The following is a 26166-nucleotide window of genomic DNA, read 5'->3' as shown; positions in this document are numbered from 1 at the left end:
GCCATGTCACCTGACCTTCCGCTGTCCAAGACCCTGACGTGGAAAAGAGAAGTGGGGGCGAGAGAAGAAAAATAGAAACGAGAATAAGCAAGACGTTTTTGTTTGGAGAGGGAACAAACAGCACACACATCCCCCCCCCCTGCAACCTTAAGACAAATTTACTCAAAAAAACAAAACAAAACAAAAAAAAACACGTGTGTGTCTTCGCCGTCTGAGGCCTTCTGGCCACCACTGCCAAGGAAGTGTCATGATGTCGTGACAACTTCAGCGACTGCGGTGCGATGCGTGACCCTCGGCCAGGCGGAAGGGGGAGGGAGGCGCGTTGAATCCCCACACCCACACTGGATCTGACAGATGTCACATACCTCCTCCATGGGCACCGTCTGTTTCCTGTTCACCTTTCTCCATCCTGCAGCGTTAGGGCTCCTGTCTCCAGCCCATCAAAGCATACACACACACACACGCACACCCACACACACACACCCCACACACACACACACACACACACACCCAAACAGGCAAACAAATGGGACAGCGGAGGGCAGACACTGGAGCCTCTACTGTAGATGCACACCTTTCAGACGTAGCATTATGGCCACCTGCTTAAAATGTGTTGATCCTGTTTTCATGTGATGGACTCGACTGGAGTCCTGAAGGTATGCAGTGATATCTGGTGCAAAGATATAGGCAGGAGACATTTCACTTTCTGGAAGTTGGAGGTGGAGCCTCTAAGCTGTAAATTTGTCCGTCCCACAGAAGATGCTCTATCGGACTGAAGTATGGGGAATATGAAATATCAGACAGACTCTGTCCTGCTCTTCAAGCTGATCCCGAACCGCCCCAAAAAAGTTTGAAACGTCAAATCACTTGCAAATGTGAGTTTTGTCTTTTTTTTTTTTCATTTAAATAGTTCTGTTTTGCTTTCTGGCTGAAAGTGGCCTGAACAACATTCCTCTGGTTAGTGTCAAAGTCCTTGTTTCACCCAACCTGTTCCAGTGCTGAACAGTGTCAGTGATTCCTTAGTTCTTTGTATTTCCTCACCAATGTTCTAGCTCCAACTTTGAGCTTGGCCAAAGGGAATGTTCTTGTCATTTTTGGTGGGTTCTTCAGAGCTGCATCTAATGTGTAGTTTATGTACTATGTAGCCTCATTATCAGAACTGGCATTAACTTCCTCTATCTGAGCTATTCAAACTCATCGATTGGACTGGATGAAACAGTATCGCCACTGAACATTGACCCAGTCATCAGACAATTACGATTTGGATCTTGCCAAATCTTCATGTTAGCCAATTTTGTTGTTGATTCTAACAGATTCAATTTAAGACTTTTTTTCTTTAACTGCCTAACATATCCCACCCACTAACAGGTAGTGTGATTGGGAGGTAATCAGTGTTATTCACTTCCTGTGTGATTATGTCTGATGGGTGTGTATGGATGCATCAGTCATTAGTTTTGATCTCAAGCTTAACTCTTTAGCATCTACTTATTCTTTTCAGTTTAAATATGGTTTCCCTTCATAAACAGCAAATGAGCATCCTGCGCTTTCTGGCATTAATGTCACTTTCTCCAGAGATGTTTCCTGTTATTTATCTAAGACTTTTCTCCAAGAACGGTTGATATTTTAGTCTTAGCACACCCCACTCAAAACCTGTTTGCACAGATTTTCCCCATCATCCTTCAGACCACAGTTTTGACGGAAGCGCTTCAACAAAATGAGATTCTGCCTTGTTAGATTGTCTTATGCTGTTATATCAGAAGTGTCACCAGCCCACTCTGCGAATAACAAGTCTAACAAACCAAAAAAGCCTTTTGATATTAGATTTCCACAAACCTTCTGCCGGCTCGCCCCATCCACTCAGAAAACTCTCCCGGATGGAAATGCGTGGACTAAATCTGATCATGGCAGTAGATAATGTTCACTTCTCACTCCTGAAACACACACTTGAGTGTGTGTGTGTGTGTGTATCTGTGTGTGTGTGTGGGGGGGGGAGGGGAGTAGGGATCCTGTGACTAACCCATCAATCATGTCGACGTTTCGCTCAAGTGATGGATATTCTAATTTCCCTTTTATATACAGGTGCGCAGGGATGGATGGCTGACGATTAATGGACGGGCCGGTCTGTTTCCACAAAACAAAGCGAGACGGAGGGAGGCCGGACCTGCCAAGGCCACGGAGCTGTGTTTTCCCGTGTTTTGAGCAGGATGGCTCTCGTTTGGGGAGAAGACGCTCCTGTAAACATGCGAAGACGACGCATACATCCTGAGGTGATAAAGGTGTTGCCAACACGACAATTGTCTCCTCTCCGCAGGGACCTCCAACAGGTTCTGCAGTTGACTCTGTGACAACCCCCGACACCCTCACCTCTACTTTTTCACACAACCTGCTTTGCACTTTCTGTCACTGCTGTCACTTCTACAATTATGCACTAACTTTTACCGACACAGAGTTCTTATAAGCTGTTTTATTTTTAGCATTTCTTTCGACCTCGTGTGCAAGCCTTTTGGGATATTGGAAGTGGGAATAAAGACATTTTCCTTAGGTGACGCAAGATCTATGTCCTCGTCTACCCTGATCGTCATATTTGAAATTTTACGCATGTTGTCATGTCACAATCACAAACAAATACAGTATAAGAAGATCTTGCGACGTTGAAGCTTCACAATATTTCTTGTTAAGTTTCCTGCTGTCTCGCAACCTCTAGACAGTTGGGGTCGTCATGACTTCATCTGATGAAATTCAAATAGAAGATACCCCTATTACTCCTAAATCCCAGTAGGAATAATAAATGGCAACAGAGCGAAAGAGGAGACGGAAACAATATGTTAGCATAGAGGTAGAAAGCATGGCTATGACGACCAATGGCTGACCCAAACCAAGTTTTAGGTATCGCCTCACCCTATTCAAGCAAAGTTTGCCCTGACCCATAAGAGATGATGGCAACTCTGGAATACGTAGGTCTGCCTGAACACACCATCCATACTTTTATTATGCTTTTCTTTAGCAGGGACAAGGAAGCTGGTCCTAATTTAATTAACTGAACCAAATTCAAGGAAAGTCTGCTGTCTATACCTCTCGTCCGTACAGGGTGTCTATTTCAGGTGGAACTAGGGTGAAAGGTACGACATAGTTTGGAGAGGCCAACACAGTACACACAGGTCAAGCAACACACAAACATCAAACCTAATAATGTCCTTCTGCAAGGCAACAATGGTACCAACATTTCCACTGTTCAGTCCTAAATTCAAGGCAGTTCTGTAGGAGAACCTGTTTGGTAGAGACACAATCCAAAAGGCTTGTAATTCGTTCTATAAGTATTGACTCAGAGGAATAAATGTAAATACATGTCACAAACACAAATGTTGCACGTTGGTTAGTCCATTTTTCAAAACATTGATAAAATGCATAAACGTTTGAGACTGTAATGAAATAAAGAGTTTAAAACCTCTGAGAGTATGAACACATTTGCAAGGCTGTGTGTCTTTTCTATCTTAACTCCGTTTGGGCGAGTGGATCTTTCATGTTGGAGTTTAACCGTGCAGCAGGATGCTGAAGGTTAAAAGGTTTAACTTCACTAATTGGCCACAGTCGCTGATGAAAGGTAGTTAACAAACAGGGATGCTGGAAAATGAAGAAATAAGGAGAGCTGGAAATGAAAACTTTGCTTAAGAAGGACAACAGATCATGTATAATTTGAACCAGTTAAGTCTTTTTGCTATAACAAGGCCTGGTGTTTTATTTGGAGAAGACATGCATGGCTGAATATATTTTCACTGAAATACGAAAAAAAAAAACATCATTTGCATTCATCTTTCCAGTTCAACTGATTTAATTATGCTATTTTCGCTGACTTTAGTCTTCTAGGACTGCTTTTTTCCCCTCTTTTTTTTGGACATCAGCCACAGAGGAATTCCCTAGCGATCTTCCCGTTTTCCCCTTTCCTCTCTCTTTTCACTCTCGGCTGACATTGAACGTTGTAGCTCCATAAACTACCCGGTGCTTAAGACTTTTCCCAAAGACTTTAACAATCCCGACTGAGATCTCTCTGTCCGCCGCAGTCCCCCTCTCTCTATCTCACTTTACCTCTCGCCTTTCATCCCTCCCTCCCTGTCCGAAGCTGTCCTCCCGGCCATCTGTCATGTTATGTTTATGGGCCCTTTTGCTTTTGTGTCCTGATGACCACTGTCACAGAGAGCTCCCCATTACCGATGTGGCCTGATGAACGATGTTACCCAGACGCGCTGCTGACACCCCCGTGTCCTTGGCCGCAGAGACACTGCCTCTGTAGCAAGCTGGGGCCGGTAAAGAATGAGGACAGAAGGGGGCCTGAGGGAGCCGGACTGAGGACCTGTCCGTCATCCTGCCAACGGGACGCTCATATTTCCTCCTCTGTTCTTTCCGACATTTTTCTTCTTCCTCATCCAGCCAATTGAAGGCGGCCTTGGTAAGCATGGTGACAATGCTGCCATTAATCCTGAGCTGGTGAGTGGTGCCCTTGCCTTTCACCTGAATATGTATCTACATCCGCACAGATGCACCGAGGGATCCCCCTTCAAAAGTCCAAATAATGTCCCAAAGTCCGAGACAGCCGACAGAGAGATGATAAATGACGCGGAACATGAATTTTATCTGTCAAGTGGAAATGTTTTTATCTTAGATTCAACATATTCAAAGGTAAAATGTTATTTCTTACCACATTTCTTTAGTTGTTTTTTTTTATTTATTTTTTACATTTTTAAATTTCACTTTTATTAAGAACTTACACACATGCAGCTGTGTTGCTATAAAACGAATATCTCCACCGCACTGTATAAAATAATATTGCACACGTTTTCAGAAAAGTTTTCGTCCACATGAACCTGCTCAAATCCATCCCCGGGCTTTGTTTTGAACATGCCGAACCCATAGGGGGCAGTGTAGCGCAAAGCTAAAACTACGTCAACCAATCAGAATCCTTCAAAACAACTGTGACTTTCTGTTAGGAATTCAACATGGCGCTAGGAGGTTTATTTGTGTGGACACATTGACAGAGGTAGCTACTTTTAAATAGCGTATTAGAATGAATAGGTATTCAAACACAGGACGATATCCATTGGGAATCGTGTCAAAGCAGGAATGTGGATACTTTGACACATTATTGCCACAGACTCATGCGTGAGATCCCAAGTCTCCCTTTCCCCATGGACATACTTACGTGATTTCTTGATTCCTACGAACCTTGCAGCAGTCAGCGTAGCACAGGGCTAGTGAAACTGAACTCAGCAAAAAGAAAATGCAGTTATTTTACTTCATCATTTTTTAAAAGCTTTTAAAGGGTCCATCCCGACACATAGGCCCACGTTGGTCTGGACAGCTTTTGTTTCCTAAAATCGAGCGAAGTTACCATTTTACGTCGATCGAAGACCTTTGGTCGACGTAAACACGTGCCTGGCCGTCTGAAGCTCGCGCCAGAAAAACGCAGACGCAGAAGTAAATCTGCACTGTGCCACACACAGCAGAAGGCCAGCCTCTCCGGTTGCACGAGTTCGGCGTTCTTAGGACGATGCGATATAAAACAGATATTTAACAGAGGAAGTTTAAATTTTACAGCTTTGTAGCATAATGTGGCCAATCTGTTGGACAAAATAAAAAGCTCATTTAATCAGTGAGACTGCCCTCCCCCCCAAACTCTCCATCCTCCCACCATCCCTTGCTGTCTCTTTGCGAACGTCTTTACTGGCCGGTGAAGCTGCTGATGAATTCTTAAGCAGATCACACTGATAATTGTATTTCATAACTGTCAGTTGTGCGAAGGCTGCCACTGTGCCCAGGAGCTATTTGTGTCTCCACAAACCTCCTCCTCCTCCTCCTCGGCTTTGTCCAACCCTCCCCAATCACCGGGGACGGGCCCACCGTCTCCAGCCCCGAATTACTCAATCAGGAGGACACATTTACAGATGACACCTTTATTACAATTAATCAGGGGAACTTGATTAAGAAAGTTATTCCTCCCCCTTCATTGAGACGCGCACAAGTGGCGCGCACGTCGCATATTGCAATTTATGTCCCACTGAGCCCTCGCGCCGCTGACGGACAGAAGAGACGACAGGAGGGGTTCGCGTGCGCACAAACACGTTTTCCCGTCTCGTTCTTGTCACGCACGTGTCACGATTTTCTTAAAAAAACAAAACAAAACAAAAACCTGTTTAATAAATGACTTTAATTGGATGTAGAGATGTGCTTGCAAAAGGAGGCATGAATATTCTGCTCCCTTTCTTCTTTTTACACACACACACACACACACACGCACACACACACACGCCGTCCTGAATGAAGCCATCTCTTTACCTTTACTCACAGCTCCTGGGTCTGCTGTGGCTAATTAGTTGAGTGGGGTTTTAGGTTTGGTAATTAGGCAGGGGTAGGAGTGATGGGGGCTCGGGGAGTTGGAGAGCTGAGAGGGGTCTTGACTGACTTGCAGAGGGAAAGGAACTGGACTGTCTGGATGCTGGCAGCACCAGGCAGCGAGCCGGGGTCCCTCAGGCGCCTGGGAGGTAGACTACCGTGCCACACTACGGGGGTGATGTCTTTGTTAGGTGACACATACAAAAGCGAAGGGGGATGTGGGAATAAAAAGGAGGAAAAAAGGGGGGAATCTTTCAAAAACTTCCCTGCAACTTGAATAAGAAAAAAAGCACAGCAGTTGCTCTGGACTGATCATTTGAGAAAAGCTGGCTGACGTCACATAAACATATTCATGTCCTGGTTTTGCTAGTTGAACTCTGGGCTCACCGAACAAAGAGATGCCCAAGGGAAAGTTGAATGCCAAACTCGTCACACCCCTTCGATTATTTCCTGTTTTGTCATATCAGAATGCACAAATGTTTATGTGTCGTAAAAATTTCTCAAATTAAAGGAAACTACATGCATTTATCTGAACAGTGTGGCATACATGGATACAACAGAACCACATTTTTGCTGAATTTATGGCTGCACATCTTTTTGGTACATTGTCAGTTTTGCAAACTGACAGTTTTTTGCAGATTGACCTGGAGAATTTCAGCTGCCAGGAAGGAAGGAAAGCTTTCCCGCAGCATCACACTGCCACCACCATGTCCCATGTGAGTTCAGGTTCATGTGTCATGCTTGTTTGCCACAGAAAGCATTTTCTCACAGCCTTTCATTTAAGTTTCTCCGTAGCAAAACTCATGCAATGAATTCATTTTAATGTGTCAGAGTAAAGGCTATTCAAATTTTTGTAAATGGAGGAACTGCGAAAATCCCTTTGTATCCTTTCACTGCACAAATATTTCATAGCATGTGTAATGTTGCAAGACATTGAGGTCATGTCACAGTAAAAGTGTAGCAACGGTGTAAGTCCTTAAATTTCACTTTTCTTTTTTTTAAACTTACAATCACAACTTTTCTTCCCCTTTAAAAGTAAATCTGAACATATCTTCATTGGGACTAATGCAAATTCCCTTCCTCCTCCCCCCAGTCCCAATATCACAAACGCATTTCAGCGCAACGGGTTGAACTCAGCGTCACATTTGTCTATAATAGGCATAGAGCTCTCCCACCTGTTCCACCATCGCAGTCTGCAGCAACACCTCCAGAAGGCCCCTCTCTATCTTTAATGTCTTGTTTACGCTCGGCGGCTCCATGCTGATTCGGTGCGATGCCAGTTAGCAGCCAAACGCGGCAACACAATCCAATTAAATAAAGAGTGTTGTCTCTTCAGGTTGCTGTGTGTTCTCTAATTGGGGCTGTGACTGCTCACTAATCAGCGGAGGTACAGGTAGGCCCCGTGAGGACGCCGAGACGAGGCCTCTCCTGTTAATTGTGGAAGACACAGAACTTGTCCTCCTCCCCTTCTTCCTCCTCTTCTCTCCGGTGCAGTCCGGCTCTCGGATGCGGGCCGAACCCGTCCAACCATCTGCACGCCTCGTCACCTCTGTCACCTCTCGGAGCGTCTGGCGTGTAGGAGCTTGCTTTTGTGTTCCAACACCTGAACAAACAGGAGTGTTGCAGAGGGAACCTGTTGTGCGCAGTCAGAGTGATTCCCAGTGCTTCCATTTAATTATGGTCTTAAGGCTGTAGTTTAATTATAATTTTAGTCCCAAAAGTTGCTCGAAACATGGTTTGTTCTACAGTAGAGAACCAAAATCTCATGGCAAAAAAAAAAAAGAAAAAAAAGTATGTTTCTGAAGGTGGATGTTTGCAGGATGTTCTAAAAAAATGGACAAAATTAGGCAAAAGCACTTTTCTCATATTTTCCATCGTGAACCAACTCTGGCCCCAAAGACGTCCCAGTAGTTTATTACTGCTGTATGAAGCTCTAAAATGTGGTTACACTGATGATTATTTACAAGGAAAGCAGAGCTCGAAGGCAGTGCGCCAAAAATGATCTTCCTATGTGAAACATACTTATACATGTAAAGTGTTTTGATGTTGGCATCTAATGGAAAAATAAAGCAATCCAAAAATCAACACCATCTATTCTATCATCCATCTGTTTTTAACATATAAAAATACCACCGCAACAGCTACTTCATTGACATTTTTGTTTCAGCTTGGTGTATTTATACCGTGCTAAACATTTCCATCAGCTACTTTGGTGTTATCTTGGTCTGTTAGGTAGAAGCCAGTGATTGTTTGCGCGGTAAAATGAGGTTGGAGGATTCGCGTCATCATTCATCGTCCCCAGTGAAACAACTGCAGAACACGCAAATTATTTTCAGTCACAGTAATTCTCTCATATGAAATTACACAAAACATTATGGAGGATGACCTATAATGATTAAAATAAAGCCTTAGTTTTTTTCATTGGGACAATAATTCAATTCTTCTCAATGGAAAACGCTTTGCACGGTCTGTCTCAAAATGTGTTTTCTCGTCGCAATATTGACATTTCCTGCCTCCCATTTCCTGTTGAATAAACTCCGTCAAGCTGACAGCCGATTCAAAGGGGACCCGAGAACAAATACCCTAAACGATTTCCATAAAAAAGTGGCTTGCATTGGTTACTTACAGAAAAGGCATTTGCTATTGAGGCCAGACATTTTAACCCGCGCCTTTCTCTGACTAGCCGTTAGCTTCAACATCCAGGGACCAACGCATCTGGATTTACACCATCGCTTTAGAGCTGAATGAAGACACCAGGAGTGTTTTCTACCGCGGGTAAGACATTAACTACCGGAAAGCTTTTATGGGTTATACACTGTGGAAATTGCGGACGGCCCATTTCAACAGGGTTTTGACTTCCTCCAAACCAAAATGGCTCCCGTCCCCGTGTGCTGCAGAGTTTGGTCTTCTCCTGCTCCGTCTCTTTGAAAGTGGCAGCTTTATGCATGCTGGGGCCACACCTGTAACGCGTTTCACACCGAGTTGTATTTCTGAGCAGCCACCTGGATGAGGCAATAACGGGATCGCAGAGCATGAAGACGACGGGGGCCTTCCTGCCAAGAAAGAACAGGTGTTTGTTTTTTTCGGCGGAACACATTAACACCAAACAGACTGCTCTGACATTCGAAGACTAATGTCACTGTGCAGCTTTAAAAAAGTCCAATCAGATGAAAGCTTTCGTTTGAGTGAAATGGACCGTTGTCGTGATCGACGGCGTGTGAATAACCTTGATAAGTAATTTTGTACGCCTTCGGGGTTTTGTTTTTTTTTTCTCTTCCAAAAAAACAAAACAAAAAATAATGATAAAGAAAGAAAACAAAATGTGTCAGGGGGCATTTTCTAAAACATTCACCTTAAGTGTTTTTTTTTCCCCCCACTCAGTTTGAGGGAGAAAATAATGACATTTTCTAGTCCAACTACTGCTTAGCTGTACTAATTTATCCTCTTTTTTTTTTTTTTTGCAGTTATTACGAGCGGCTTCGGGGGCATGTGAATGAAAAGATTGATTGTGCAAACGCCGTTTCTGTCAGCCACAAACATGGCAATGAAATGCCGAGCGCACCTGGAGCGGCACTTGCTTTTGACAAGCCCGCACTGCCGCCAAGGCCCCCCCACACTCCGCCCCGTTCTCCCCACCATTACAAAAACACTGAAGTCCATCATAAAATATTTATGGCAGATAAAGTAGTCAGGAGTGCTAAAAGCGAGCGCATTACGGCAGCAGGTATAAAGTGATTCCAGAGGCAGGGCTGTGGTGGGGAGGGCCTGTGACGGGGAGCGGTAGGTGAGTGAGGCACAATAACAAAAAAAACATGAAAATGTTTTGAGAGGCCAAACGTGAGGGCTTTTGTTTCAGGACCTTGATCCAAAAACGCTACAGGTTGAAAGTGGATGCGGTGTAGAGACAATTCTCACTGCCTGACTTGAACTCTTGACTCAACTCTTCCAAGTTTTAGTTCACCTGGGATTAGCAAAATGACTTCTGTTGGCTAAATGGAGAATTGGAAATTTCTCAAATTCAGCTTTTGTTTCTTTAGTATTTGCCTTCAAACTGTATGACTTCAGTTGAACGTTTTTGATTTCCTTCCGCAAGCTTCTCACAAGCATTTTTGACCCATTTCTCTTGACAGAACCAGCGAGCAAAGTCAGGTTTGTAGGCCGCCTCGCTCAGATTCAAAACATTGACCTGATTGTCCTTGAGATGCTTTTTTCTTTTTTTTAGATATATGGTTGGGGTCCTTTTCACGTATTCTCTTCCTGGTTGATGCAGGTCAAATGACGTTTCATAAAATTATTTCCAAATGTCGTAAATTAATTTGCGAAGTGCACCAGTCCCTCTTGTTGCAAAACCCCCACACAAGATGCCACCCCATGTACTCCACAGTCAAGATTCCACTTTCTTCAAAATGTAAAAGTATGTGTGTCTACAAAGTTACAGTCTGAGAACAATTGCAGAGCTGGAGTTTCACAGCTTGACTCACCACCTTTCAACCAGCATCTTCTTGAGATCTTTTGCTCTTGTTTTGGGGTTGACATGTTTATTTTGGATATGTTTACCTCCGATCTCCTTTCTGGCGCTATGATGACTGGACATTCCTGTGGTTTATGCTTGTGCAGAATCGTTTCAATCTATTAATACAGAGCTTCCAGGAATCTGGACTTCATCATCCAAGGACAGAACCAACTTGTGGAGGTCCACACTTCTATTCCTTTCATCTTGGTTGAGTTTTTATATTTTTCTGTTATGTCACACAAGAAATGTGTTTCTTCAAAATGTACAGATGTATGCCTCTGTGATTTTGGCAAATCTGACTGTTAAACATTTTGTCTGATTTAATATCTAAGAAAAAAAATGGTTGTCTTTTTTACACAGCTGTAGGCTTGATACAATATGATACAGGAATTTAGATTGAACTCTGTTCAAATCTTACAATCAGGAAAAAAAATACTTTAGATGCTTAATGTCTGTTTATTAATCATTCTTTATTGAGCTTTATCAAAAATCTTACAAAAATAGAATCTAAATTTTGAGGCCACATAAAGTATGTTTTGATTTTAGTGCAACATTAAGGTAAATCACAGCTTGCTGTTTCCAACATTTGGAGGCGCCACCTCTACCACCACCTTGCCCAAGTTTTTCCCAGCATACATGTAGTCCACTGCCCTGAAAACCGATTCCAGCCCCACAAATCTTCCCTCCTGCGCCATATCCCCACAATCCACCTCACACACCAGCTCCCCTTTGGCAAACATCTGCATCATGCTGGTCAAGGCCTCCCTGTAGTCCCCGAGGAAGTGGGGTAGGAAGAACCCCCGGACGCTGGCCGACTTCTGGAGCAGCTTGACCGGCAGCGTACCTCCCTTGAAAGGTGGGATGCCTGACGCGGTCTGGTAGCCCGAAATGAAGCCGATCACTATCAGTCTGCCCTTAGTGGCCAAGCTGTTCACAGCGAGCTCCAGGACACTTCCCCCGACAGACTCGTACACCACGTCTACGCCTTGCGGATACTCCTTCCGTAGTGTCTTGGCGAGGTCTTCCTTGGAATAGTTGATTGGCCTGTCGCAGCCAATGGATTTGAGGAAGCCTGCTTTCTCGTCGGAGGAACACGTCCCAATCACGTGGCAGCCGGCCCGTTTGGCGAACTGCACGGCGAACTGTCCCGTTCCTCCGGCAGCTGCAGTGACCAGGACGGTCTCGCCCTTAGCCAGGTCGCCGAGGCGCTTCAGGGCGATGTAAGCTGTGGCACCGCTCACCAGCAGGGTGAGGAACTCCGGCTTCGGTGAGGGAACGGGCACGCTCTCCTTGGCAGGGACTACTGTGTACTCCGCGAACGCGCCGCTGCCGAAATAGGCCACTGTGTCCCCGACGGTGTAACGGGAGCTGGCGCTGAGGCCGAGGCCTACGACCTCGCCGATTCCCTCGAAGCCGGCGTCAAAGGGGGGCTTCACCGAAGGGTCATAGCGGCCTGCAGAGTAGTTGATATCAGAGGCGTTGATTCCCACAAAGCTGAAACACAGAGATGCAAACGTTTATTGTGTAAAAGGTGAGAGGAAAAGACAGCTGCAGCCTGGTGTGGCAAGTTAAAAGCTTGACCTAAAATGCCTCATTGGATCATAAATGTAGGGATATAATTCCTGGAATCCGGCGTGAAGGTTAAGACTCGAGCCTTGTTCTGTCAGGTAAAACGCTCAGGTTTGTTTTGGCAATACTGCAACGCTTTTTTCTTTTTTCTTCCCCTAGAAAAGAGCAGTCCTGTACCGACAGGACAAGGCTCATATCATAAAAACATTAAATGATGTCGTAATTTCTTGTCTTCAGAGACACCCACAAAAAAACTGAAACTGTGCTGTGTTTATTTTATGGGGTTTTTTATTATTTTGTTGTTTTTTTTGTTCAATCAGAAGACAGCCGCTTCATGCCTCAACACGAAAAGGCAGTGGTTTTCATCTTACTTTTTGTAGCGACGCTGGGAACAAATCTGGGAGAAAAGGAATGTATAAATAAATCATTTACTGTCTTTTAGAGCGGCGGCGCATGCTGGGCCTCATTACTGTGCATGTCACACGTGTACTTTGAGCTTGTAGATAATGCTCCTGTGGTTTATAGATGGGTAAAGATGATATAACAAAACGCCTTGATTCCACTCTTTTTTTTTTTTTTTTTTTTTACATCCGTGAGATCAGCTGCCTCACAAACATAATGTGGTTTTATTAAAGAGGAACAATTATTTGGATTCACACAGACAGAAAATCCTGAAGCTTTTCAAATTCCCATTGATATAAATTTAGAGATTATTTTGGAAATGAAGCCCGAATCTGCTACGCCTGCAGCCTTTGAAATAATGTGGAAAGCTCAACGGCATTCAGCAAGATAATGTGCTCGGAAATTGTTTCTTTTTGTGGCAAACGTGATCGCGTTGATGTAGAGGTTTGCTGACAAAAACAAAACGTTCTAAAACATCATTTACACGTTAAAATTACGGTTTCAAAACCGCAAAACTTCTGTCAAGCCATTTCTAGGGCTTAAAGACTTCTGAACGAGATGCCCCAGGCAGTGATGGAGTGAGCATGGAGGAAGACGGTGCTGCTCCTCCCCCACCTACTGCTGCACACTGGTAGTCAGATGGCTGTCAAATAGACTAGTGTGTTTGTGAGTTATGTTTGGAAATATTTTCAGTTGCAAAAAACCAGAGGTTCATTGGTATCACATGCTTTAATACAGGTTTTTAAGTTTGATTCTTTGCACTGATAAAGTGAAACTGAGTGAAATCTCACACCTAAAATGTGTGAAGCAACCAAAGCTCGATGTTTAGATGCACTGAAAACTGAACTTTTTAAAAATATATATCTCTTATACATTACAATAAAACTAATAATCCTGTTATACATCAGACATGTCATCAGAAAAAAACAACAACTAATAACAATGAACACTATAATAATGTCTTTCGGGGACAGTTTCCGTATTAACGTGTGTTTTGGGGGGCAAAATCAAAACCTAAGGAATACAGAGGCAAATATAATGCTTTTTCACAGGCCCATAACGTCTTTTAATTTTACTTTAAGGTCTGATTTGTATTTTGTGCAATTCCATTTTTTTTTTTTTTTTTACGGTTGTAAACCATGGATGGGATTTCATGGCATGTGATTGCGATTGTTGTTTTAAATGGAACAGAGGCGAATGAAATGTGATTCAAAACATGCATTTTTTGCTGATTTACTCGTTAGCTAAAAAATCTGTTGCGGCTTAGTCCGAGACAGACTTGCTTAGTCTGTTTGATGGGCAAACATGATTTGTTCTGATCCATTTGATAAATAAAACTGAAAAGGTATTCTTTAACTGTGTCCCAATCTTTCTGCACCGTGCACAGAAACCAGAACCATGCGACAGTATTGTCGTTTTTACACAGAAAACCTCCCTCTGAATGAAAAGTGCATTTCAGTTTTATCAGCCGTTGTCACGTTTACTGCTTAGATATCTTACAGAAAAAATAAACCTTTCCATAAACAAAGCTTTTAAAAAAAAAAAGAAAAAGAAAAATTGAGAAATAAAAAAGAAGTTTTATTTGTGGGGTATGTGGACTAACTTTATTCGTGATCTAAAAATCACCTTTCTCTCTTTCTTGCTCATATCTTTGTTTTAGGCTTGTACTCCAGCAAATCGTGTGCACTAAATCCAAGACGATTCGAACACACACTCGGTAGAGATCGCTGCAGATTAAAAGCATCCCGCTGCACTGGCTTTGATGTTTAATATAAATTAACTACAACTCTCCTGGAGCTTTAGCTGATCCTCCAGCTCCAGTCAGAGGCAATCTATGAGCACGATGAGAGCTCTCCCTCTAAAGATTCATCACCTGCTTCAAATTGTATACAATTGCTGCCTCGCAAGCTCCGCCGATCGGTCGGCAGAAGAGCGGAATCAGCCCATTTCCCCTTGTTGATTTGCAAATCTACAGCTTTCGATTCCCACATCCGCTTGAATTTAAAACTTCTATCGACATAAAGGAAGCGACAGCAGTTTTGTCTTTGTAATCTTCAGAATAAGAGAGGTCGGATCGGGTGAAAAATGAAAGCAGGACAGACCTGATTGGTGCATCTCTGCTTACAAGCCAACCAGGTTCTAATGCAGAAGATCTCGCACTGGTTTATGGTGGGGGGAAAAAAATACTTTTTTATGGAGAGCAAATGGAACAATTAACATTAGAAACCTCATCAGGCTGCCCGCACAGGCGGTAGTGGGGTAGTAAATCAAAAACAGAGGACAAATACAGGATATCAGGCATTATAAAGTATGTTTTTAGTCCTACATCAAAGTAGGCGGATGCTTAGTTTAAGGCTGTTTGTGCATGCAGGTGCAATCGGTGCTGGTCTGTGGGGAAACGAGCCTGATTCCACCCAAACACACTGCTGCTTGCTGCTCTGAATGGGAGACATGATGCTGCAGCTCCGGCGCCATGTAAAGCCGCATCTCCTTCTCCATCATCTCCTGATGCCAGTCTGAGCCCCCCCACCGACTCTCTGTGTGTGCGGGTTGGTGACGTAGGAAGACAGGAGGACAGAGAGAGAGAGAGAGAGGGAGAGATGGATTGATAGACAAATGCAGGGAGGGCGGAACTTGGAGTAACTGTGGTTTTCTCTTTTTTTTTTCTTTTTTTTTATGCCATCTCGTGATGATGATGATGGTGCTGATGATGATGATCGCGGTCGCCGGATTTGAGGTAAGCGGAGAGCTTTCTGTAACTTCCCCCCAAACAATAACAGTGATCGATCAGACACCGTATCGGTTACCCCCCCCCCCCCCTCTATCCCCCCCCCGGGCAACAACTCACCGATTCCGGACGAGGAGCTCTGCGTCTCCGGGCGTCGGAACGGCGACGGTCCGCACGCCGACGGCCTCTCTGAAATCCTGACTGAGCTTGGCAACGACCAGCTTCTTCATGCTGCTCGGTATGGAGGAGCCTTTGAAATCCATGAAGTGCGCCGAGTAGGACGTGTCGATGATGAAGCGCCTCGGAGCCGTCGGGCGGACACCGGGAAGCGCGCCGGCTCTCCTCCCGAGCAGCGACAGCAGCAGCCGCGGCGGCGGCGACGGGCTGAGCATGGCTCCGAATTGTGGCAAAGTTCACGGAGCAGAAACTTGCCAGCAGTGAGCCCCGCTGCCGTTAGCCTGCGCGACAGGCTCTGCTTTTCTGCCCCCTCTGCGCAGTGCGCGGCGCGCGCAGATCGGACTCGGGCCGGGCCGAGCGGCAAACGGACGCGTTTCGACGAGTAAAATAAATAAATACATAAACCACTCCGCGCTTTTGCTACGCTGTATCTACGGCTAAAACCACGCTCTGAATGTGTGTGTGTGTGTGTTTTATTGGGATTGAAACGCAGCTCAGTGGGGAAGAGGTGCAGCGGCTTGTCGTCGGAGTCCCTCCCCTTTCCCGGACACACGCGGCATTCACTTCCTAGTACATGCAAAGGTGAAACGGATCCGTCCCAACGTCCTCCCCCCCCCCCCTTCCACGAATTCACTGTGACGTCTCAGAATAATAATAATAATACTAATAAAAGAATATTAAAGGGACCATCGCGCTCCAGTGTTGCCTGTCAGTTTGTGTGGGTACACCTGTAACCAGAGCTTCCTCACTGGCGATTCGTGGGATTTTGCTGTCATCTGTTGTCATCTGATCTCCTGTTTTTTTTTCTGGAAGGTCTGAGTTGTCTCTCTCTCTCCGCCCTGACATTTGTAAGGGGTGGCAAAATGAGGGTGGGGTGTGTATGCAAGAAGAAGCAACAATGACATTCCAGGAGCGCTACCAATATGTCACAAATATTCAATTGTAGCCATTGAACAATTCCAGAAAGTGGGCGGAGCCAAACTAGGCTGAGGCGGGGCAAGGTCGAGGGTAAGTGCAGTTAGCACTGATGCTAACTCGTAGACTTTGGCACCATTCTGTGACTTTCCAGGCACCTCTAGTGACTTTTTAATCAAAAACCAACAAATGTAGTGGCTTTGTGCGTTAAAGACTTTTATGGACGACGCTCTGCAGTTCAGCTGCGGCTCGTCTTCGTGGAGGACAGGCAGCGACAGCTAGCATGAGACAGCTAGCAAATGGTGGAATTCAACTTTTCAGCCAAAAAATGTAATGCAAAATTAAACGTGAAGATGTCAACATTTGCACAGTAACAAAAACAAAGAACCTTTAAATAACCTCTTTCGGCAGTCCTGATTTAGGAGTTTGCTACACTTTAAAGTAAAACCCAATACATTTAGCTAACCCTATATAACAAAAAATCGCATGTTTTGATATGTTAGCACATGCTTTCTCAATCCCTGGAACATTTTGTGACAATAAATCTCATATTTCACCCACAAAATTGAAACATTTAAAAAAAAAAAACATTTACAACTACATATTATTTACATGTATACCATTGGGACTGCTAATAGCTGATTCATTTCTCCAACTTTTAGTATTTTATTGCCTCCATATTGGATACTGTTTGGCACTGGCAATGCCCAAAAATCCTCATAAATTATCTGGCAGTCATTGGCCAGACCGTCTTTTATGTGTAGTAATTCTTTTTAAAATATGAATTTAAACTAGGAAAAGTCATGTTTGAAAGAGTTGTACCATATTTCTTCCCGCAGTCATCACAGCAGAACATTATATAAATTGTGCGACTGTCTTAGATTTTTAGTGGTTCCGCTCCCACCACCGCCTTACCTTATCAGAACGTCCCAGTGCCGCCCCAGCAGACACTACGGAACTTAACAATCCCAAATTTCTTAGAACAATTTAAAACAAAGAAAAAAGAAAACAGCAACACGGTTTATAAGCATAAGTCAGGTGATAACAAAGCGGCAGGACAAGATGAGAACACTAACATGAATGTCCCCCAAGCCTGTTGTTCACCCCCATCCCCCTGTCCAGACAGTGTTTATATATATATATATATATATATATATATTATATATATATATATATATATATATATATATATATATATATGTGTGTGTGTGTGTGTGTGTGTGTGTGTGTGTGTGTGTGTGTGTGTGTGTGTGTGTGTGTGTGTGTGTGTGTGTGTGTGTGCAGCAGCACGTGTGCCTCCCCCATTCTGGCTGCCCCCTTTTCCAAACTTTCTGGACGCACCCCTGCATGGATGCAAGTTTGGGTTCCAAAAGACTTCCATTTGTCTCTAAAACGGAGGTTTAGTATTTTTAAAGCAAGAGGAGAGAGAAAGAAAGAGAGAGAGAGTGGGAGAGAGAGAGAGAGAGAAAACAAGACAATTAAAAAGATTGACAGGTAGGCTCCTCTGTCAGGGGTGACGCTTGCGGAGAGGGGAGGAGTAAAAACTGTAGCAGGAAAAGCCACTCGATGCGTCTGTCTATCAGTTGAGACTGTCTGAAACAGCTTCCAGATCCACCGCGTTTCCCCCATTTTTTCCCACCTCCTCTCCTTTCGGGAGAGCGACCTCGGATCAGTCCCCTGGAGTTTCATTCTTCTTCTTTCTAAAAAAGACGCAGACGTGTGTGTGTGTTTTTTTTGTTTGTTTTTCTGGGTTTTTTTTTTTGTCCGCTCCTGTCGATGTGATCTGATCAGATCGGATCAGATCCGAGTGTTTTATTTGTGTACATATATTTACATATATGTATACTGGTGGGGGGGCAGCGAAGCTCGGATGCGCCTCTTCACCGCATGAAGCTGAGATCCTTAAAAATAAAGAAAAACCACACCGACTCTGTCCGAGATGAGGCGTGGAAATGATTCGCAGCACTCTTAAAAGCGTAAGTACGAGAGAAACGAGAGTGCACGTCTCAGTTTATTGTTCCCCCGTTTCTCTTTTCCCTTCTTCTTGTTCCTCTTCTTCTCTCAAACGGGAGAGAGGAGAGGAGAGGAGGGGAATGGAAAAGTGTCCGCCGGACGGCTGACGCTGGATCCGGGCTGAGGCGGTGTGCAGGGGGACGGGGTTGACATGGACCCATCTTAACGCCTCGCTCTCTTGTCTGCTTTCTTCCTTTCTTTTTTAGGTGTCTGGGTAAAGACAAGAAGGAAACGGGAGCAGGAGTGGAGACTGCTTCCTCACATCGGATTTGTTTGGTGAAATCACCTTTTTTTTTGTTGTTCTTTTTAATATACATGTATAGTTTTTGGCGTGCGTAAAAAGGCGCAGCAAACTCTCCCTCTCCCCCCCCCACCGCCCCTTCAACCGGGACTAGAGATTATTATAGGGGGATTTATAATTTTTTTTCCCCGCACACACAAAGAAAGGAGTGAACTGAAAACTTTTTTAAAAATTTTTTGGTGCTTTATTTTTGTTTCTTATTATTGAGACTGTAATTGTTAGATTTTTTTTCTTCAATTTTTGTTATTATTATTATCGCCGGCTAAAAACAGAAATGAAGGAAGATGATATCTGATGGACACGGAGGTTTCGGGAGCTGGCCGAACCCTCAGTTTCGCTGAAGCCGACCCCCCCCCCCCCCCCTTCCCCCCAGCCATCATCCACATCCAGCAGAGAAACGAGAGAAAAAGCCTGGCGTTTTTTTTTTTCGTCTTTTTTTGAGCCTCAGAAAAAAAGGATGATTCCTCAAATCTGATCCTACTTTGACCCATCTACTTCTTCTTTTTTTTTTTTTTTTTCAATACAAAAATAAATATACCTGCATGAGAAGCTCCGTGGAAGGTGACGGTCACTATGCCGAGGAGAAAGCAGCAAGAGCCGCGGCGATCAGCAGGTACAGCCCGCTCCTTCCCTTCTGAACCTTTCCTCTTTCTGTCACGTTTCATTTTTGGTTTCCACGTTTTAGTTGTTTTTTAAAAAAACACGCGCACACACACACATACACACATTGTTCTAATCCATCCGTCTTGTCACCCGTGACTCACATCAGTTTGGACCCAAACTGCGCAAAAGACGCACAGATCCTGCCACTTTTTCTTCCCCCCTTGGAAACTTTTAGGAATAGTGAGATAAACTAAATGGCATGTTGTTGTGGGGGTAAAAGCGGGGAGGGGAGTTTAGAGGTTTTGAGAGTGAGTGAGTGAGTAATGATGAATAATTGACACAGAGAGTCGTTTTTTTCCCTCTCTCCCTCTCTCTTTTTTGGTTTTATTAGAAGATTGCCATCCTTGATTTGATGCGTGATTGATCGCCTGTCATGTGGCACTCTTTGATCTGTTCATCCCCCATAAACATCAATAAATCCCCTCCATGAAGGCTGCCTGAAGTCCTTCTCTTTTATCATCTTCATTATTATTATTATTGCTTGTATGTTATTATTATTATTATTATTATTATTATTATTATTATTATTATTTAGGCCAAAACAATCTCCTGAAGTTGGGAATTTGGTATAAAAAGAAGGCCAGAAGCATCTGCTCCTTCATTTTGACATCCATGTGTAAGTGTAGGGACTAATACCTAAACCACAGAGTGAAATAATTTTTGCTACAGGCGCTCTGTTTATGTGAATATTTGTAATTTGGGGGGACAAAAGCAAAAAAATCAAAAGTAAAATATTCAAATAGAAAAACAGTAGAAAACCTGAAATTTGGAAAGAATCAGTATAAATCACTGCAGAATGAGGTGCATCCCTCCAATCTCAGTCAACGCAACGTTAGATGAATCTGAAGGTGGCACGTGTGTACACAGATAAAAAAATAATAATAATAACATTGGAGTCTGTTGTGATCGTGGTTCTGCACTTTGATGGCCACAGGTAGGAAAGATCTCCTGTGGCGTCGTGTTGGTGCTTCTAAGTGGAATCATTCTTTCTCTCCTGTGATTGGCCAGCACATTGTACAGTAGGGTGTATGCACTACGTCTACTTTTGATTTTTTTTTTCTTTCCAGACACAAATAATAAATTTCTCTTCGGGATTTATCCCACGCTCCCCTCTAGAGCAGATATACCCGAATGCTGTGATGTTTAGCAAAGTGACCAGCTGACAGAAGCAGTTATGGGGAAAAAGGACCCCACAAGGTTGACATGTACTAGTTTGGATTTGGATCTGAAACCCCCACCACCACCACCAGCCATCACCCCCACCCACCCCCCTCTGCAGCCTTTAAACAAATGTAAATGAGTGACAGGGGCTTTTCTACCTCTGTGCTAATGAGGCTGAGCCTTTGAAGTTAGGCATTAACAACTGCAGCGAACAAAAGACAGTTACAGAATTTTAAAGAGATTTTTTTTTTTTAATATGAGGTGCAGAGCAGGTCGAACGGGAGGCCCGGCTGCCGAGGACTTTGAACTCAGTGGGTTTTATCATTGTGATGATGTTGAGGAGGAGGAGGCAGAGGAGGAGAGGACTGTGAGATGGAGACGATTCTCCAACTGAACAGTCTTCCTGGAATCGCTGGGCCACACCGGGAAGCCGGGGGATTCGGATTTCCACTTTCAGGGCTCGCTGAGCTTTTCCGCGCGTGGTTTTCGAGGGTTACGAAGAGGGAGGCGTGCGTGACACGACACCGCCATGACCTCCCCACCCTCTTCTTTTCCTCACATCGAAAACACATCCAGCTGAGCGTCCGCCGGGAGCCGCGAACATCACGGCTTGTGACGGTCGATCAAACGGAGCGTCTTCCTCCCAGGAAAACGAGAGTCCAGACAAGGACTTCCACTTGTACTTCACACACATGCACACATGCACACACACTGCAGTCTGGCCTGATGCTCTACTGGGAGCTGCCACTGACCTGTAGCTTCCTCCCTGTGTGCCACATCTCAAACTGCTATCGGTGGCGAAAATCAAGACGTCACATGATTTCAAAAAAGAAACATACAAAAAGACTTTCGGTGCATATTTCTATTAATTTCACACCCACCCAAATAATATTGTGTTGGTATTTATATACAGAAAAGATTTTTACTGTCAAGTTGCTGAAACTTTTGACATACATTTTTCTGCATTTTCTCTACAACTCAAATATAATTTCTTACTAAATATCAAATAAAAAATATGCATAACTTTTTTTTCTTTTTGAAAAAAATCCATATTTTTTACAAAACTTTTTGAAACGTTCAGGGTCTCTGTCTCAACGCTTTGGAGTAAGGCGAAACAAACGAACGTGTGGGCCCTTTCATTTTGGCCGGGGCATGACCGGATCCAGTCGCAGGTTTTTACCGAACGCACATCCATTACTTCTGTGACCCTCCGATCCCGGAAGTGTCGTCCTCCTGCTCTTCGTGACACCTTGCGGCCGTCCCTCCCTCCCTCTCTCCCCTTCCTCTCTGGCGAACCACTTTGTCTTTGAGGCGGCAAAGACGAGGGAGGAGCGGAGGACGGAAAAAGGAGTGGCTCTGCCTTTCATCCGAGGCGGTTCTCGGATCGGCTCAGATCAGATAGTCGCTGCTCCGTCTTTTGAAACACGCTGGTTAATTATAAGACAGACAAGAGTGTGTGTGAGTGTGTGTGTGTTCAGCTTGGAAATGGTGGATAAGGGGTGCTTGTGGTGCTGCTGAGACGGAGGGAAGTAGGGGGATCTGTGTGTGTGTGTGGGTGGTTGGGGGGGTGTTGGTGGATGTAAGGTTGCTTCCTGTTGGCTTCATTAGAGAGAGCCCTAATTATCTGCGGAGCTGATGGATTTGTGACAGGCCCTAACGATTAATGCTGACAAATTCAGTAAAGTGTCAAGTCCGCAGCTGCCTTGATGTAATCAAGTTGATATTATACAGTCCCCGTAGCCCCTAGTGCAGCACCGACTCAATTTACCAGTGCAGGTGACAAATGGACTTTGCTACCTGACTAATCACATCAGGAGACAATGCCAGTTAATGACCTCGGCGTGCCCCCCACCGTTCTCATAAAGTCGTAATAAGAGAACCCGGACATGCTCCGACATGTCCTGACCCTTTTTTCTGTTTCCACGATAGATACGATTTTGATTTTTCTTTCTCTAAATACCCCATCGATTTCCACAAAAAATTCCCTACTCGAAACGTTCCTGTAAGTCACCATCATGGGCGTTTTCCATATTTATTGATATTATTGTTATTTGCCAATGACACGGTTCAGGCCGCTTGGTGTATCAACTCACCGAAGCGGTCCTAAGAGTCGTGTTTTATTGTTTTTTTTTGTTGTTTTTTTTTTCTTAAAGTCCTGGACATCCTGTGGGGGAGCTTTTACGTTTTTCACATGTGTTGCTTGTAAATCAAAACAGTTTCCATGTTCTTAAGCTCAAAACACACACACACGCATACAAGCTCCCTCTCCCCAGCCAGCTCGCTGAAGGCCTCCGGTTTATTCTGACCCGGAGAATCGCAGTGCCCGGGGATTCATGATTTTGCATGTTCGGGGGGATCAGATTACACGGCGACCTTTGTGCTCCCTGTTGACGACGCTGTTATGTGATAGTCCTGCCCTCAAAGTAATCAGCAGGTAGAGATTTATGCCCACCCACCCTATACACACACACACACACACACCACCCTTCTGATTTAATCCCTCTAAATACCTGTTTTTGTTTAGTTTTTTTATTTTATTTGACCAACTACTTCCTGTAACCATCTGAAAAGGAATCTGGAGGGACTTACAATTTCAAAGGCTTCATAGTGTCTGAGTCAACTGTTGGTGTTTGAGCTTTGCCAAAAAAAAAAAAAAAAGAGAGGAAAAGTGTGCGCGCGTGCGTGTGTGTGAAAGAAGCAGAAACAACCGAGACCTGGAGTGTGTGTGCCTCAGTGCTGACCGGTGTCAGTTTTCCTGGAATGAATAACTCAAACGAGCGCAGCGGTGACCACGCCAACTTAGTCATCCTCTTTAGCAGGGCCAGCCTTCGCTTCTCATCCTCGCCCTCCCCCTCCTGCCTCCAACCACCACCGCCGCCGTCGCCGCCTCATTGGAGCAGGAAAACGAGCTGGTTTTCTCTCGTCTAGCATATTTTTAGCCATTTCAAATCAAAAGCCTTAAAAAAAAAAGCGGGACCACCTATTGATCCCCCCTCTGCCTGTTCGGTTTGTACGCTTCCGGTACCCTCAGAGTGAGTGCGTGTGTGGGTGTGTGTGTTTGGCACAGCGAGAGCTTGCGGCGCTGTAGTTAGCAGGTGGGCTTCAACTGACCTGGTCAATAGCCCCTTTTTTTTTTTTTTTTTTTTCGCTCCTGCACCGGCCTCCGAAAAACGATAGTTTAAATTTACATCTGGGATTCTGGGAGGTCGAAGGTCAAACACGCTCAGCTTGCTCCTTTTTAATGCCTCAAGTAACAACATATGCCTTTGCAAGCTATGCACTAGAATGAGATCATGGCTGTGTGTCAACCTTGAGTAAAAATATCAAGCACTTACACAAAGATTTTATTTGAGGCTAATTGTTTTTACACCTGCTTAAGTAATATAACATAGTGCTTATTAAAGTTATAATATAATACACTCTTTGTTGCCTTGATATTTAAAGACCACAAGCCTGCATTCCGCTGCTTTACAGATACATAACCCAGTGTCTTGTCTGATGTTAGCATAAGTGACAAACGACAGATTCGCCCAATATGGTTCCCTTGTCGCCTCCTTTCGACAACGGAAAGAAGGCGATTACTGCTAGTCCAGTTCGAGGAAAACTTCACGCTGACATCTCATTAGCAGGATTTTGAACTTTAGGAATGACGCAATGGAAAAATTAAAGCTAACTTGCTAGAGCCTCGCTTTTAGTTGATAACAGGCGTCCGCCACTTCAGTTAACGTTTGTCAGAGCTTTTCTTGTTAGCAAACCACTAAATTAAGGCTATTACATGCAGCACGATTACTAGCGAAGGATTTTAAGAACATTGCCTTACCAAATGGTGATCAGCTTTCAGATCTATCTCAAAGGCTGCATTTATAGCAAATGTGTGGCCTTTATTGCCACAAAGACCACCCTGTTTATGTGTAATTACACTTAAATGACGCATTGTTCTTTAGTCCTTCCAATCCCAATTGTTGCAGATAAAATGTCATATAACGTGTGACATTTTATCGCACTTTTCTGTGAGGCTGCTGATCCTGCTGATCAAAAAAAAAAGGGGGGAAGTCAGCGATGCAGTTTTGTTGCTACCTTCACTCGTCCCAAGCTTTTAAACCTCAGAGCACTTTTCAATTCATCATCCAAAAATGGAGGATGACACAACTGAAAACCTACACAGACGGGGAGAAAGCTCCTGCATTTCCTCCTCGAAGGATGGCATGTTGCAAAAATGTTTGTTATTTTTTCCAAACTTTATTTTATCGATAATCGGCCCGTGTCTCGTTCTAAGGCTTGCTTTGATATTCTAACCAAAAAGTCAGCATAGATAAATAATCAAAACGGGAAAAACAGCTAATCTCCGTTCACATTAGTTTTCACTTTTTCATTTTAATACCAGATTTGTTTTTTTTTTTTTTTGTTCTATTTCTTTACATTTCTTTCTCGGGGTGTTCTGACTAAAATCTTAGGCTAGAGGGGGGGGGGGGCATGCTCCTGCCACCGATCGCAGTCTGTTGCCCCTCGCCGCACTTTAAAACACACATGCACACCGTGAACCATAAACACCGTCAGACACTCGCACACTCACAGACACACACCTATACCTAATGCTTAAGTGCAGCCAGCATGTCTCTGTGGGAGGTCATAATGGAGGTGGCTTAGTATGATGGGAAATCATATCATTAAAGCAGCCAGATGTGCTTTGTTGCCTGCCTTGCAGCACATAAAAACAGCAGCAAGTCATGGGATCTGAAAAGGAAAAAAGAAAAAAAAGAAATCCAAGTCTGAGAAAATCAAGTCTGAAACAGATAGAAAGCAGCCCTCTGGGACTGGGGCTGACAAGCAGTCTTACTGCTGACTGCCATAGAAAAACAATTTCCACCCAAATAAAGTATTTTTTTCCCCTCTTTCTGCTGTTTTAAAATATTGCAGCACCAGAGACAAACTCTTCTCTGAACTTTTTTTATTTTTTTGAGAAATTCCAAAAGTGAAAAAAATAAAAATAAAAAAGCATTGATAAATTGCTTCCTGTCACTGTTATCAGCTCTCTGCGAAGTGTGCTTAATTACGATGTAATAGTGGTGTGTGCTGAGTAATTACATTTTCTTAAGGGTCCACAGCGGGGATGTAAGACTTAAGAGCTCATTAATAGAAAACTGTTGATATGCTTTTTTTTTTTTCTTCCCTTGCTCGGCCAGCACATAGTTGGAGACATGAGGAAGATAAGAGGGGAAATGTTCGAGAGAACTAGTCATGCAACATTTAAGGCTCAAAAATTGATATCTCAAATTTTCTTAAGTAAAGTATTACATTAGCTGTGGGTAAATTTGCTTTCTTGATCAGCGCCTTGCCTCC

At 43.9% G+C, this 26166-nt stretch overlaps 2 protein-coding genes across 3 annotated transcripts in view; one reads left to right on the top strand and one right to left on the bottom strand.

Moving 5' to 3' along the window:
- Nucleotides 1-11346: 11346 nt before the first annotated feature.
- Nucleotides 11347-16305, bottom strand: LOC129367472 (prostaglandin reductase 3-like). The gene is made up of 2 exons (XM_055041908.1): nucleotides 15717-16305; nucleotides 11347-12391 (listed from the first exon to the last, which is right to left on the bottom strand). Exons 1-2 carry the CDS (start codon nucleotides 15986-15988, stop codon nucleotides 11461-11463), a joined length of 1203 nt encoding a protein of 400 aa, XP_054897883.1. The 5' UTR covers nucleotides 15989-16305; the 3' UTR covers nucleotides 11347-11460.
- Nucleotides 15424-26166, top strand: part of LOC129367471 (teashirt homolog 1-like) — a 48101-nt gene continuing 37358 nt past the window's right edge. Inside the window, exons 1-2 of one of the 2 annotated variants that reach the window (XM_055041907.1) lie at nucleotides 15424-15605; nucleotides 18908-19615. In XM_055041907.1, coding sequence (XP_054897882.1) covers nucleotides 19576-19615 — 40 coding nt within the window. In that variant the 5' untranslated portion in view covers nucleotides 15424-15605; nucleotides 18908-19575. Of the gene's footprint in view, nucleotides 15606-18276; nucleotides 18665-18907; nucleotides 19616-26166 lie in introns of those variants that run through there. The other variant, XM_055041906.1, reaches the window with a different exon arrangement.

This window comes from Poeciliopsis prolifica, unplaced genomic scaffold (genome assembly GCF_027474105.1).
Source record: "Poeciliopsis prolifica strain line A6 unplaced genomic scaffold, Auburn_PproV2 SCAFFOLD017, whole genome shotgun sequence".
Classification (NCBI taxonomy): domain Eukaryota; kingdom Metazoa; phylum Chordata; class Actinopteri; order Cyprinodontiformes; family Poeciliidae; genus Poeciliopsis; species Poeciliopsis prolifica.
Note: the sequence above shows the minus strand (reverse complement) of the source record. Positions and strands in the feature narration are given on the sequence as shown.